The 14,171-nt window shown below is 41.4% G+C and overlaps 1 protein-coding gene across 8 annotated transcripts in view; it reads left to right on the top strand.

Annotated features, from left to right (window-relative positions):
• Cd86 (CD86 molecule) overlaps positions 1-12,683 on the top strand; it is a 63,368-nt gene extending 50,685 nt beyond the window's left edge. For 6 of the 8 annotated variants that reach the window (XM_048454199.2, XM_085696268.2, XM_048454198.3 and 3 more), the window contains exons 5-7: positions 806-952; positions 9,768-9,809; positions 11,040-12,683. In XM_048454199.2, coding sequence (XP_048310156.1) covers positions 806-948 — 143 coding nt within the window. In that variant the 3' untranslated portion in view covers positions 949-952; positions 9,768-9,809; positions 11,040-12,683. Of the gene's footprint in view, positions 1-805; positions 1,397-9,767; positions 9,810-11,039 lie in introns of those variants that run through there. The other 2 variants (XM_048454203.3, XM_087900956.1) reach the window with 2 other exon arrangements.
• The last annotated feature ends 1,488 nt before the right edge of the window (positions 12,684-14,171 follow it).

The following is a 14,171-nucleotide window of genomic DNA, read 5'->3' as shown; positions in this document are numbered from 1 at the left end:
GCTCTAGCTACCTCAGCAAAAGGGTCCCCAATCTATGCTGTGCTCAGAGATAGGTTAGCTACTGAATCTGAGTATCAAAAGGTGGAAGTCTTCCAATAAGAAGCATAATCCTCCTTTATTGGAAATTCCAAACAGGTTCAAGTGAGCCAAACTGGGACACACCCAGAAGTGATCCACTGTGCCAATAATTCTTCATCTTATTATTCTAGAAAGAGAATGTGTGCCTACACATCATAGCTAAACTGTGGGAGACCTTCCTCAGTTTTCCTAGAGTTTAGTATTAAACAAAAGAACTGTTCCTGTAAATGTCCATAATGTGAGCCACTCAACTTTCCATCAACCTCCCAGACTGCAGTTAGGCATTCCTATTCTAGGAAGTAATTCCTGGCCTTCAGGGATCTGATTCTCCAGAGAATGAGGAAGTTTCAAAGGCTTTCTAACTGAGGAGGCATGCCAAAAGATTGGCTAATGAATCCCTGGGCCACCTCTGTGGAAATAATAATCAAACACTTTGAAGTAGCTGCTCATGAGAAGGTTGTTCTATTTTCCCAAATGAGAGGTGATCTAGAGACTGACTTCGAGATGATGGTGGATGGAGGGACCATTACCAAGGGACTTTCCAAGCCTCCTGCTGTTAATTTCAGTTTTCTAAGGCCCTAAAACTCAAGGAAATGATGGAAAGAAAGAAAGGAAAGAAGGAAGGAAGGAAGGAAGGAAGGAAGGAAGAAAGAAAGGAAGGAAGGAAAAAATTTAAGCCTTTCATAAATGAGTTTCTTACTGACTGAAAACTTGTGGCCATTTCTAGTTCTTCCAAGGTCAGAATCTAATCAAGACAAAAGGAAATCCTGGATTGCAACTGTCATCATTGGTCTGATCTTCTTCGCACTTGCGCTATTCTACCTGATAAATAGATACCTGAGGAAGCAGAAACGGCCTGGCATCTCTTAGAAAGGTGACGAGTGTCTTTGTCCTGTCTGAAGATAACCAATTAAAGTTTGTTTGTAATGAACATACAAGATGAGGAGGTAGCTCGGCCATGCACTGTTACATAGCATATACAAGCCAAGCCATTCTCCAATACTGAAAAAAGTGTTTTAAAATGAGACTACAAAACAACGGGTTTCATTGTGATGCTCACACGTGTACTTTGCATGCATTCAACTCCCCATTGTCATTTCTTGCCCCCACCTCACACCAATGACCCTCTTTCTTTCTGACAATCTTCCTCTTTTCAGGAGATAGATGACTGGTAGATTCTGCATGAGAGAAAACATATTATAGTTGCCTTTTCTGAGTCTGGCTTGTTTTGTTTAACATGATGGTCTCTATTCATTTCCTTTAAAATAACATCATTTTGTTCTTAACAATGGTTTAATAAAACTTTATAGTACATATATATGTGTTTATTTAACCCATGTTCTTTTTGCTCTTTTCTTTTCTGTTGATGGTTCTATATTTTGACTACTGTGTATAGTGACATAATAAACATGGTTTGCATGCCAATATCTTTGGGGTGTGCAGACTTAGAATTATTTGGTTATACACATCAGAATAGTATAGATGTGTCACATAGGAGTTCTATTTTTAGTCTTTTGAGAACCTCCATGACAGTGACCACCCTAATTTGCATTTTCAGTGTATTAACCTTTTCCCTTGCATTCTCTCTGTCATTTGTTTTCCTGATAACAACCATTCTTGACTGAGGTGCCATGGAATCTCATTGTCGTTTTGAATTGTATTTCCTTAATGACTAAGGATGTTGTGTGTGTGTGTGTGTGTGTGTGTGTGTGTGTGTGTGTGTTTACTAATTGAGTGCTTTGAGGGTTTCTTTTATATTATATTTTTAATTTTTTATTTATTTTTGAAAATCTCCTACATGCACAAAAGGCAATGTTTCTTGATCTTATTCCTTACTTCCTAACTCAGTTCTTCTAAAACTCTTTCTATTCCCTCCTTCAAAGTCTGTCCTTTTATAATTTATTCACTTATTTAATCCACTGAGTCCAATTAAAGCTGCCCACATACACATAGGCATGGAGTCATCAACGGGTGCACAGACCACTCCCACTGCCACACTCCTGAAAGTAACTCTCCCTTCAAGCCATCAACTGCCAATAGTTTCTCAAGTCTGGGTGGAGTCTCGCAAGCCCCTCCCCCATCGACGATGGAAATCTTGACTGGTTTGATCACCATAGCTGCTATGAGCTCATACTGAAATGTCATGTTGTGCGAGAGGACAGCGTCTCACAGTCCTGCTTCCCATCCTCTGGCTCTTACATTCTTTCTGCCCCATCTTCCGGGAAGTTCCCTGAACCTTGGGGATGGGGGGTTAGATGTAGATGTCTCATTGAGTGCATCCAAAGTCACCTATTCTCAGCACTTTGAGCAACAATGTGTCTCTGCCTTAACCACCACCCACTGCAAGAAGAAACTTCCCTAGCCAAAGTCGGGAGCAGCATAAATCTGTGGATAGAAATATAACTATTCAGAAGGCGGTTTGATAACATAACCATTTAAAAGAACAACATCAATAGATTCTCCCCTAGGCCCTGTGACCTCCTTCATCCTGTTTACAGTACTAAGTATGCATTTCCTCCTGCAGAGAAGACCTCAAATCCAATCAAGACCCCAGTTGGTAATTTCCACAAAGAGTCTTGGCACAGTGTTTACTAGTGGGCATATTTGATCTGGAAACCATGCAGGGAGCAGCACTAGACAAGACCACTGATGACGTTTGTCCCCCAGCACCTTCCGGCAGGCACTATGAAGGTGATTTGGAAGGGAGAAAGTTTCCTGGGCAGTTCAAGATTGTTGTCTCGGTGTCTTGCAACTCAAGTATGTGGTGTTGTCAGCAACAGAGTCATCATGCGGTGCTGATGAGCAGTTACTAGCAACAACAAGAGCCTGGACTGTTTGGGGTGCTCCTGGGCCCCTCTGATGAATTTCTTTATTTCATTCAGCTTTGGAGGCTTGTTTCTCCTCTGTGAGTTGTCTAAACATGGCTATAGTCCTTGGAAGTTCTTTCAGGCTGTTTTCATTAAGGCACACTTATGTGGGGCATTAGCCATTCGTGCATGAGATGTGTTCTCTTGCTTTTTTGGGTTGCCTTTTATTCTGCACCAGGACTTACATATTTGAAGTGATTCGTTGGTTTACACCTCCTTCCTTTTCTCCCTTTGTTTTCTATTTTGTTTGTTGGCTTGTTTTTGTTCTGGTCATCTTTCTCTTTCAGTGTAGGTATTTTCAATGTTCAACAGAAGCCAGGGCTCCCTCCTTGGTTCATGTGGCTGTGAAGCCTGTGCTCCTGGAGGAAAATAGCGGGGTTCTTTGTATATTTTAGGTATGAATTTTCTGTTACATGTACAGTTGGCGCAATTTTCTCCCATTAAGTAGGCCGTCTCCCCTCTCTGCTGTCTGCTTCGCTGTCCGGCAGTCTATTAGTTCTGTGGGATTCCACTTCTCAAGCCTGACTATTATTTCCTGAGCTAAAGGTCCTTTTTAAAAAGTCCTTGTCTGGCCCTTATCTTGGGTGTTTGTCCTACGTTTTCCTCCAAAGCAGTTGTCTTAATTAAGGCCTTCACCCGTTGTAAGTAGTTTTTCTTTACAAGGTGAAAAGCAGAGATCTAGTCGTGGTCATCTCTATGTGGATGTCTTGTTCTCCGAGCACCATTTATTCTCTTTTTCTCTAATATATGTTTTTGGCACCTTTGTAAACATATTAGATGCCTATAGCAGAATCTCTAGGGCTAATTTCTCAGTCCTCATTTCTCTCCCATTGGTCTATATGCCTAGTTTCGTGTCTGCAGCATACTGTTTCTGTAACTGTAACTAGATAGTATAATTTGAGATCAGACATTGTAGTATGGTCCAGCTATTTGGGGTTTTTTTTTGCTTCTATATCAATTTTATGATTTTTTTTTCTATTTGCTTGTAGAATGTCATTGGAATTTTAGTGAGATTGAATTGAATCTGTATAGCGCTTTTGGTAATATATTAATTTTTAATTACAAGGTTTTGGTCACCTCTAAGCATAGAAAATCTTTCTTTAATATCTTAAGTATAATCAAATATATCTTTTTTGTCTTCAATGCTTTAAACTTCTTGTTTTAGAGGTCCTTCACCCTCTGAGTTAGACTTATTCCTAGGCTTGTTGTTGTTTGGTTTGTTTTTTGCTATTGCCAATTGAATTCAATATGTAGACTAGGATGACCTCAAACTCACAGAGATCTCCTTGCTCCTGCCTCCCAAGTACTGAGATTAAAGACGTGCACCACCACCCGGCAAGCAGTGACTCTTTGTTGCTTTTCCACCATGAACTCTAGGTTAGCTGGTCCATGAGCCTCTGGGGATGCTCCTGCCTCCAGCTCGCATCACCCCACAGAAGCATCAGGGCTGCACATCTGTGCTTTACACGGCTTGTAGAAATTTGAACTCAGGCCCTGGTGCTTGCACAGCAGACACTTTGCACACTGAGCTATCTTCCCAGCCCCTGATGCCCCTCCTTATGCCTTATCTACCTTGTCTAGTATATAGCTTTCCACAGGAAGTTTTATTTAATTCATTGGATTTTCATTTCTAGAATTTCCGTTCATTTTTTTTTCTTCAAAATCTGTTTGCTTGATGAATTTCTCATGTATGCTGTTGACTTTCTCCTTCACATCCTGAGTTGATTCCATTGCATTATTGTTTATTTGTTTTATGCTCCCTTTGAGCTCATTAATCATGTCATAAGCAGACTTTTCAATTATATGCTCAGCCATTTGGATATCTTTGTGCTCACAAGTCAAGAAGTCATGGTCTTTTGGAAGAGTCATGTTACCTTCTTTTTCCCCATGCTTCCTTGCTGTGGTGTAACATCTGTTGGGATCTGCATCACTTCTGATTTTATTTAGGTGTTTGCTTAGTGAGCAGCCTTTCCTCAAGGGCTCAATCTCTAGTAGCACCTAGAGAGAGAGTTAGTCATAAACATAGAAGAAGTCTCTAGAATGGAATGATCTGTTTCCTAAGTCTGTTTTCACAGTGGAATGACCAACTTGCAGTCCAAACAAAGGACAGATGGAGTAAAAAAGTAAAAAGAGAAAACACGTTTCTTTCTCCATAAGGCAACCAGAAATATTTGAGACTAGATAAGGAAGTCAAGGATGTTCTATGTCCATGTAAGGCAAGAGTTGGAAGAGGATGTAAAGAAGCTCAATGTGTGTGTAAGATGATCACATTGAACTACGTCATCAAAAGGCAGAGGACAGGAGAGGAAAGCACCATAAGAATGTGACAAAAATATTGATAGCAAAAGGCTATGTGGTCAGTTAGACAAAACAATGAGTTTGGTCAAAGAAAGGCTCCTTGACATCTCCAGGAGGGAGACACACCGTGGAAAATCAAACCATGTGGATATTCGATGCTCATGAACTTGAGTTCCGTAGTAACTGATCTTGTTTTATGAATTCTTCTGCTCTTGGTTATGATAAGTAAATTACTACCCCTTTCCAAACTTCTACTTTCTATACCTAAAATTTTAAATTATCTTACAAAAGATTTATTTATTTTTATTTTATACGTATGCACATTTTTTCTTGCATGTATATATGTGTACTGCATACCTGCCTTGTTCCCTTAGAGGCCAGAAGAGATCCCCTGGAACTAGGGTTACAGGTAGCTGTAAGATGCCATGTGAGTTTTGGGAACTGAATCAAGGACCTCTGCAAAAGCATCAAGTGCTCTTAACTGCTGACTCACCACTCTAGAACCTCTCTATGTTATCTTATGTGGCAAAAAGTCACATGAGCCCCAGAAATTGACTCACATAGCTTAGAGAGCTATGCTAGGAGAAGGAGGCGGCATGTGAGGTTTGGGAAAAGTTCAGTCCATCATTATTGGCTTTGAATTTGGGAAAAGAAGGCCATGAACCAAGGAATTTGGATTACTTCTAGAGGCTAGAAATGGTCCTCACTTGACAGTCAGTCAGCTGAGAACTGAGGAGTTTAGTTTACAGTCTCAAAGGACAGAATTCTGCCAACAGACAGATACTGGAGCAGTCATGACCCATCCTCATTGACAATTAATAGGAATAAATTCTCAAATGGATTTCCTTTACATATGACACTGATCTTCTTCTCAGAGGAGACTGCCTTCAAAGTAACTAACCGGACATTGAAAGTCCTGTCCAGTGTTTGCTAACTGTCTCAGTTATGTATGTATATTTATTCTATTTAGGTTGTTTAAATGAATAGGAAGGAATTACCAAGTCTATACAGTGATTTCTACCCTGCTCGTGCCCTGGATTAATAAGAAAGAAGAGGCAGGAGAATGTATAATTCTGAATTATTGTTTTCACTCTGTCTGAAGTTACCCTCTAAGTTTGTCTATTTGAGGATTTGTTTGACTGAAAGAATGTTCATAATAGTGCTCACAACGCCAACAGCTTTTACGGTTTGCCTCCCTACAGCTAAGTGACAAGAGTTTACAGCTGAGAGAGAAATGTCTACAGCTAAGTGAGAAGTATCTTGGTTCACATAGCCACAATTTTTTTTTTTTTTTGAGACAAGTTCTCATTAGTTCAGGCCTTACTCTGTAGACCAGGCTGGACTTAGAGATCTGCCTCTTGAGTCTGAGACTAAAGGTGTGTGTTACCATACCTAACTAGTTATAATTTCTTAAGGGACAAGTGCCTTTTCCCAAGTGATTCGTTTTTCATCAGCATTTAAACAGGAACCTCCACAGCATTTAAAAACTGAAAGTTAGTGATCTCATCCTGTTTCCATTTCAAAATACTGAAGTTACTATCCACTCCAAAAGTGTGGGTCACACATTGTGTCTCCTGATCGTCGGCTTTCGCTTTTAATGCAGGGGCTTTCTTGTAATTGTGCTGACTTTGTCATGGGTATAAAAAGATCATTTGATTATTTCATGTTCTATATTTATCTGTGATACTGTACCCAGCTATGAAACACTATGGGTTTTTTTTTTGAGGACTTTGAGCAATAATAAAATCTAATTAGATTTAGAGAGTATTTGGAAGCCCAAATAAGAAACAACTCAAATGCTTCGGTTCTTTTGCGTTGCTCTAACAAGATAAGAAAGGCTGATGCCTCAGAGGAAACCGTTGTCATGGTTTATGGTTTGGGGAGGAAAAGCCCAAGACAGGTAGCCACATCATGTGGCACCGTGACCTGCAGATTGTACAGTGTGGTGGGAACACATGTAAGAGCAGCGTGTGTCGGTGCACGTGTGTACAGAAGAAAGACCAAAGAAAGGAACGGGCTTCATAACAGCCTCTGTATCCAGTGCCAATCCCTGAGACCCAACTCACTCCCAAGGTACTTACTAATTCTCCCAAGTGTGGCTCCCATGACCAAATTCCCTCCAACAAGGCTACCTACTTGCCCTTATCCCCACATTGTGCTTCTAAGCACATGAACTTTAGGGGTGATGCCACGTTGAAACCAGGGCATCAAATAAACCAAGAATGCTTAACCTGAGAATAGGTCTACGGAGGATACAGAGCTTGCCCACAAATACCCAAAGGAGGCGCTGTCTCTACCTGCAAAGACCAGACTCAACATTGTACCCAACACGCATCTTAGCAAGGGAAGTTGTGAGGAAATAAGAGGAGCCTGTCTAAGCTCTCTTCACATTGTACAGAAAAAAATGACTTCTGCTTCCTCCCAACTGCTTCACGAATTGCTTCCTGCCACAGACACCTGGAAACCAGACAAAATGAGAGTGAAACTATTGTTTCGAGACCTTGGGCATCAGCAACAGAAAGATACAACCGTTATTCAGAGCAGAGAAAAAGCGGCATTGTGATTAATCACAGTTCACTGTCTGTAGTCAGTGAGCAAGCTCTGAGAAGGTAGGGGGGTTCCTGTTACCCCAAACTAGGAAAACAGATCAAGAAAGGAATCCTAAAAGAATATCATGTGAACACAGATCACAAAAAAATCTTAACAAAATAAGAAATTAACGTGTAGTAACATATTACAAATATATTACACTGTGATAGAGTAGAACATAGTCTAGGAAAGAGGAGAGTTGAACATTCAAAGCCCCAGAAGTGATAGTCATTAACAAACAGACTAAAAAAAAAAAAAACCATGTGGTCATGGCAATGGATATGAAAAAACATTTGACAAAATTAATTAACACCCATTCATAATTTTAAAAGAGAAAGAAAAATTTTTATGAACTAGGAATTCAAGGGGAATATCTGAAAACCACAAAGGAAATCTACCAAAATTGCTCGGATTGCATCATAGTGATAAAGGGCAAATTGCTTTTCCCCTAAGACTGGGAGGAAGGCAAAGATGCCCATGGTTATGGGTTTTGTTCAGCATTGTGCCGGATGTCCTAGCCAGTGTGAAAAGAGAAAGGCTTACAGATTGGAAAGGAAGGACAAAAAACTCCATCTTTGAGGCAGATAACATGATCGTGCCTGCAGAAAGCCTTTAGGACAATTAGAACTAATAAGTGAGAGTAACAAAGTCTTGCAATGCAAGGTCAAAAACAATTGAGGTCAATTATATTCTATATACAAAAATAAATACTGAATAAATGTTTAAGTACAGTTTCTAGGATCATCACATAATAATAAGACATTGTTGACAATACATTCAACATAACATATGCAAGTCCTAAAACTCTACATTACTGTGGACAGAAATTGTAGACCTAAGTAAATGGAAACATGCACTGTGTCCAAGGATTTGAAGACAAAATATTGTTGATATTCTTTTCTCCCAATTGATCAATGGATCAAAGCAATCTAAATCAAATGCCTGGGAAGACTCATCAGTAAAATTCAATGGCTGGCTCTATAGAAATATGTAAGAATGCAGATAATCCACAGCAGGCAAAACAGTTTTGAAAATTTAGGACAAAAGTGGATCCGGCAGGTGATAAAGCCATATAATAGCACTCAGGAGGGGGAAGCAGAAGGATTGAGCTTGAAACAACCTGGGCTCCATAATAAGACCCTATCTAAAAAAAAAGACACTTACCAATCTTTCTGCTAAAACAGTGTAAATCTTGTTCATGGATATACTTCCATGCAGAGATGGTCATTTTTAAATATGCACACATGTAATAAAGAAGTTACGGGAAGTATTCAGGAAGACTCTAGTACAGCCTGAGTCACAAAACCATCAGGGTACTGGTGAATGGTTCCTGTGTTTTCCATGGATGCCCAGAAGACTAATCCATGAGTCTCTGAGTGGGACAGTAGTATTAACAAACCATCCATCAATCTGGAGGAATTTGAACCCCAAATTGCATTAGCAGTAAGTCCATTCAGAGAGCAACCAGGCCTTTGGAGACCTAGCTGTCTGCAGGTTTCCTACTTTAGCCTGTCCCTGCAACAATACATCTGTATGGTTTGTCAGCACCATCTGGCTAACCCACGTAGGCATTATTAGCACTGTTAGCTCTGAATACCTTTCACCTACCTTCTAAACCTACTTAGATTTCAAATTTTGGAAACTCTTTTCTGGTCATTAAAAGACTGGCAAAATTGAATGTGTTACCCCCATGCCCCTCCATTTCAGTGAGGATAGCGCTAGATGGGGGTGGGATTATATCCAACATTTGAATTTAAGACACAGTCATCTAAAAAAAAAAAAAAAAGGCTTTTACCTTGGAGTTGCCCGGAAGGCCTTCCCAGCCCACAGTCATAATTTCTCTCTGAGAGCCAGGAATTTGAAGCCTCTTCCTGTCCCCTATTTCCGCATCTATAAGGAACACAGCTTCTGAAACTGTTTTTTGATCTCTTTCAGTAATCATAATGGAGAGCGAAGGGAGCGACAGACTGGAGAAAGGTGAGTCCCGCCTGCAGCACGACTGAAAGAGGTTCGAGGCCCCTCGTGCCTGTCTGTCACGCACACAGGCTTTAATCTGAAGCATGCTGGGGCTCACGACAAAAGCTGGACAGGGAAGGCAGCAAGGCAAGAGAGGCCGTAAAGGCAAGTGGCTGTGAGCAGATGGCAGCCTCTAATGCCCAGTGCCCTGAGGACATGCTGAGTCAGTCAAGGTCATGCCAAGTCAGTCAAGGTCAAGGACTAAGCAAAGCCCAGGGTTGTGATGTGGCAGACGTAGCCCATATCTCATTCACCTTGGCAGCTTCAGCACCTAACAGTGACCAAACTAGTGAGCCCCTTGTATATACAGAATGAATAAATGAAGAAGCAGGCAATAGTAGCATGTTCCCTTTAGTTTCTGTGCCTTTATACCTGCTGTGCCCACCACTTGGCTTCTTCTACCACTTCTTCTCCCTCATCCTTCAGCACTTTCTTCAAAACCTTTCCCTAAACTTAATCATGTCCACCTGCTATAGAGGCATATGGCTCCTTGCTTACATATCTGAGATTACCTTAGGAAACACTATTAACTGAACTCTAGAAGGTAGATGTCATGGTAGCTGATAGGACTGTTGTACTTCTGACCCTAGCATCCAGCACAGTGCCAGGAATATCTGAAATTTCTGGTGACCAGTCCTCAGACAACATGACACAGTTGGGTTGTCTATTCTTCATCCCCAGCGAGAAGCTGGGAGCTCAAGAATGCCAAGGCCTTGATTGCCTGGCCGCAGATTGAAGCACCCTATGAAAGAGCCTGGCTGAAGAGACAATATAGTAACCTCAGGATGCAGAGGCCACACGGAGCTCAGAACTAATCAGGTACTGGCAGCAAGACTCGCTCCAAGACTCCTGGATGGAGAGCCAAGTTATTGAGGTGCTACTGGCCCTCTAAGACTTGGTTCTGAAATATTCTGTAAGGGCATGCGAAAGGAAGGCATCAAGGGTCAGCACCGTGGCAGGGTGAGGACCCAGGCCAGGTGAAAGATGAATACTTAGGTGACAGTGTGGCCTGGCTTTCTTTCCTTCTGCATTCTCATCCTCTGTGTCAATGCTATTTTGTATTGATTGACGTTATAATGGTCACCTAAATATATCTTATGTTTGAAATCTACCAAAAGAAAACGGTCCTATTGTGAAATCTCACTCAGTCTCTTGTCTTTCTGTTTTTTTGTTTTTGTTTTGTTTTTCCAGAATAGACATCTGTGTACCAGAAATAAGAAGCTCAGCATTGTTCACAATCCCAAACCACCCTCAGATGACCCGAGAACTACACTTGATTAAAGAACACAATTCATCATCGTGTCCATACTTTATCCCTTTTCCTTTCTGAACTTTTGGACAACCTCTTTGATTTTCCAGAAAACGAGAGACTATAGTTATTAGGGAAGGTGGAGCTCTGAGACTCCCTCTGGGTGGAAAAAGTTCCCCATCATTCCAGCTCTGTCTCCTGTGCCAGGAGCAGACACTAATTCTGTCTTGCTTTGTTTGACTCGGTTCACACTCAGGCCTAGGACACTGAAATGGCTCCATGCTGGGGAATGACCTTTTGGATCAACCTCTCCCACTGCAGATCAGATTCCTCTCCTAACTTTGCATAGTGCGTTTTTATATGGAACCCCTTGTTGTCGGAATACTGGCTTTTATCTGTCTTGAATTCTAAAGTGATAGCCCACTTCATCTCGTATCCTTGGATGTGAACAAAACTACCTCTTCAGTCAGAATAGGAATGGTGTATTTAATGACGTTGTTTGATGTGTTCATGTTAGTATGTTAAAATAGAAAAGCATGTCTACTATCGTAGCATAATTACTATGCTCTAGAAAAGAAAAACCCACCACTTATAAAGAACACTCATCCCTCTGTCCAGATCAGTAATAAATACGATGACCAAAGTAATGCACAGGTAACAGCACAGAATTCACAATGCTGGGAGATCGAGGAAACCAGCAATGGAACCATCCGTGGATCCAGGGACCACTCCTGTCAGGGCTGCTGCTGATATTGGGAGAATCCACCCAATCAGCGAGCAATTAACAAGCTTTTGCAGGCAGCACTGAAAAAAGCAAGATGCCCTGAGTCCTTTTTGTCCTCTTGAGAAAAATGGGATGCTGGTGGTGATGGTCTGGAGACAGCTGTACAAGGACAAGATAGCAAAACACTCAAAACAAGAGGAAATTAATAGAGTCCAACCGACAATGCTCATAGAAGGATTGAAGATCTCCCCAGTCCTTGGACAAGTCCAGAAGCCAGGGACGGATGGTATGTCACAATGGATGTAGACAGAAATTGCCTTGGTGGTGAACAGTCTTTTGATGATCCCCATGCTTCATCCAACTGGAGACAGAGTTCGGGAGAAGAGCAATCACTGTGATGAAATGAGGGAGGAAGGCTAGGACTCTTTCAGCTCACGGTTTGAATGGAATTAGGAAAAGCAGAAAGCACAAGGGTACCCTAGTCTGCAGATGTCCCAGCAAGCATATGTTGGCTCTTCAAATAAGGACTTAAGCAACTGATGCTGAAGACAATGACAGGAAAACTATGTACAGGAGAGAAATAGCCTTGTAGAAAAGTGGTAGAACATGGTGTGTTGATAAGCCATGGAGTAATCACCATCCAAACTTAAAGAGAACTTTGGGGAGTTCAAGCAGCAAAAATTGTTCTTCATATTTTACATAAAGGGCCGTGGAGGGCTGTAGACTGTTCTGCTGGTGAGAGGCTCATGCTTGTAATGCTTCCATTCATACGTCTTGCCCCTGCCTGTGCAGGCTCTTAGGACTGACCGATTAATAACATGTTCTGCACAGAGTAGATTCTAATAAAGTTTTCTGGGTTTTATTCATGTTTACTTTTTTTTAAACTTCCACATCAATAGTACCATTATGGGCCAAAATTCCTACTCACTGTTCACCTCTCTGTGACTAAAAGCCTTGTATCTGGGACCTCTGAGTACCAGCCTCAATGTCCCATCAGGGTTCAGAAAAAGACTCACAGCAAGCACAGGACTTAGAAGGATCTGAGGGTGAAAATGATCTCTCCACTATGTACTTTTCTGCATCAATTTCTTTATTTTTTTGCTGGTCTCTTCCTGTTCTGTAAAGTTTCCTGTTTATGTACACACAAAACAAAGGCAGTTCTCCGAGCTTGGACATTTCTTTATCTTGGAAGGTCCCAAATGTGATCTATATGAAAGACTCCTTTCCTGGCTGCATGTCCTGCCAAATGGACGATAGTTTTAGGGAGGTGGCTTCTAATGTATCTCAGGGAACAGAATGGAGATATGGCTATGGAAACCAAGGTTTCTAGCTCTGTGACTAAATTCTCTCATTGGAGGTCTCATGGGGTAGGGAGAGCCATCCAGTAAGCACAAAAGAAGAAGGCGGGCTTTTAAATGTCCACAGTCCTTGTGGGACAAATACATTCAGTTATGAAGCAAGTCCCAGTATATATTCTATATATTAGAACTATATAGCTGAATGAAGATTCATCTGCCTGACCACCCACAGATATCTGTGGTGTGAGAGAATTGTCTGTATTCTGTCAATCATGTTTTAAATAAACGCTGATTGGCCAGGCAGGAAGTATAGGTGGGTCAACCAGACAGGAAGTAGAGGCAGGGAGATGAGAACAGGAGAATTCTGGGAAGGACGAAGCCCATTTCTCCCAGTCCTGCTCAGACCGTGGAAGAAGCAAGATGTAATCTGCCCGGCTGAGAAAGATACCGAGCCATGCAGTTAACGTAGATAAGAACAATGGGTTAATATAACTTATAAGAGCTAGCAAGAAGCCTGAGCTAATGGGTCAATCAGTTTATAATCTTATGGAGACCTTTGTGTGATTTTCTTTGGGGCTTGCTGGTTGTGGGGTACCAGGCGGGACAGAAACCCCAATTAGCAGGCCCCTCATGTTACATATCTGTGCCCATAAGATTGAGATGCAAACATGGGATTCCATATGCACATCACATGAGATGACACACTACGGTGCAGGTATTGAGAAGACACCAAGCTGCCTCAGCAAAAGTGAAAGCTTCAGCAAAAGTGATCAACAGCTTTTAGAATTGATGACCCTGCAGACCTTGTCTGGACAGGATTGCTCCTTCATCAGATAACCATGTGTCTGCTGGGTTGATGTCTGAACACTAGTTAACATCTGCTTCTCATGGCTGTGATAATATCGGATTCCTCCCAAATCCTCTTTTCCTTCCTTCTTCTCTATACATTGTACAAGAGATGAGGTTTGTGTTTGCTTAAACGTATCTCTCCATAACGAGACATCTTTAAAAACTGAGTAAGACTGACTTCCTGAGTGTCAGTAGGGAACCTC

This window comes from Myodes glareolus, chromosome 2, assembly GCF_982192425.1.
Source record: "Myodes glareolus chromosome 2, mMyoGla1.1, whole genome shotgun sequence".
Classification (NCBI taxonomy): domain Eukaryota; kingdom Metazoa; phylum Chordata; class Mammalia; order Rodentia; family Cricetidae; genus Myodes; species Myodes glareolus.
The sequence above is the reverse complement of the archived record's forward strand: the minus strand, read 5'-3'. Positions and strand labels throughout refer to the sequence as shown.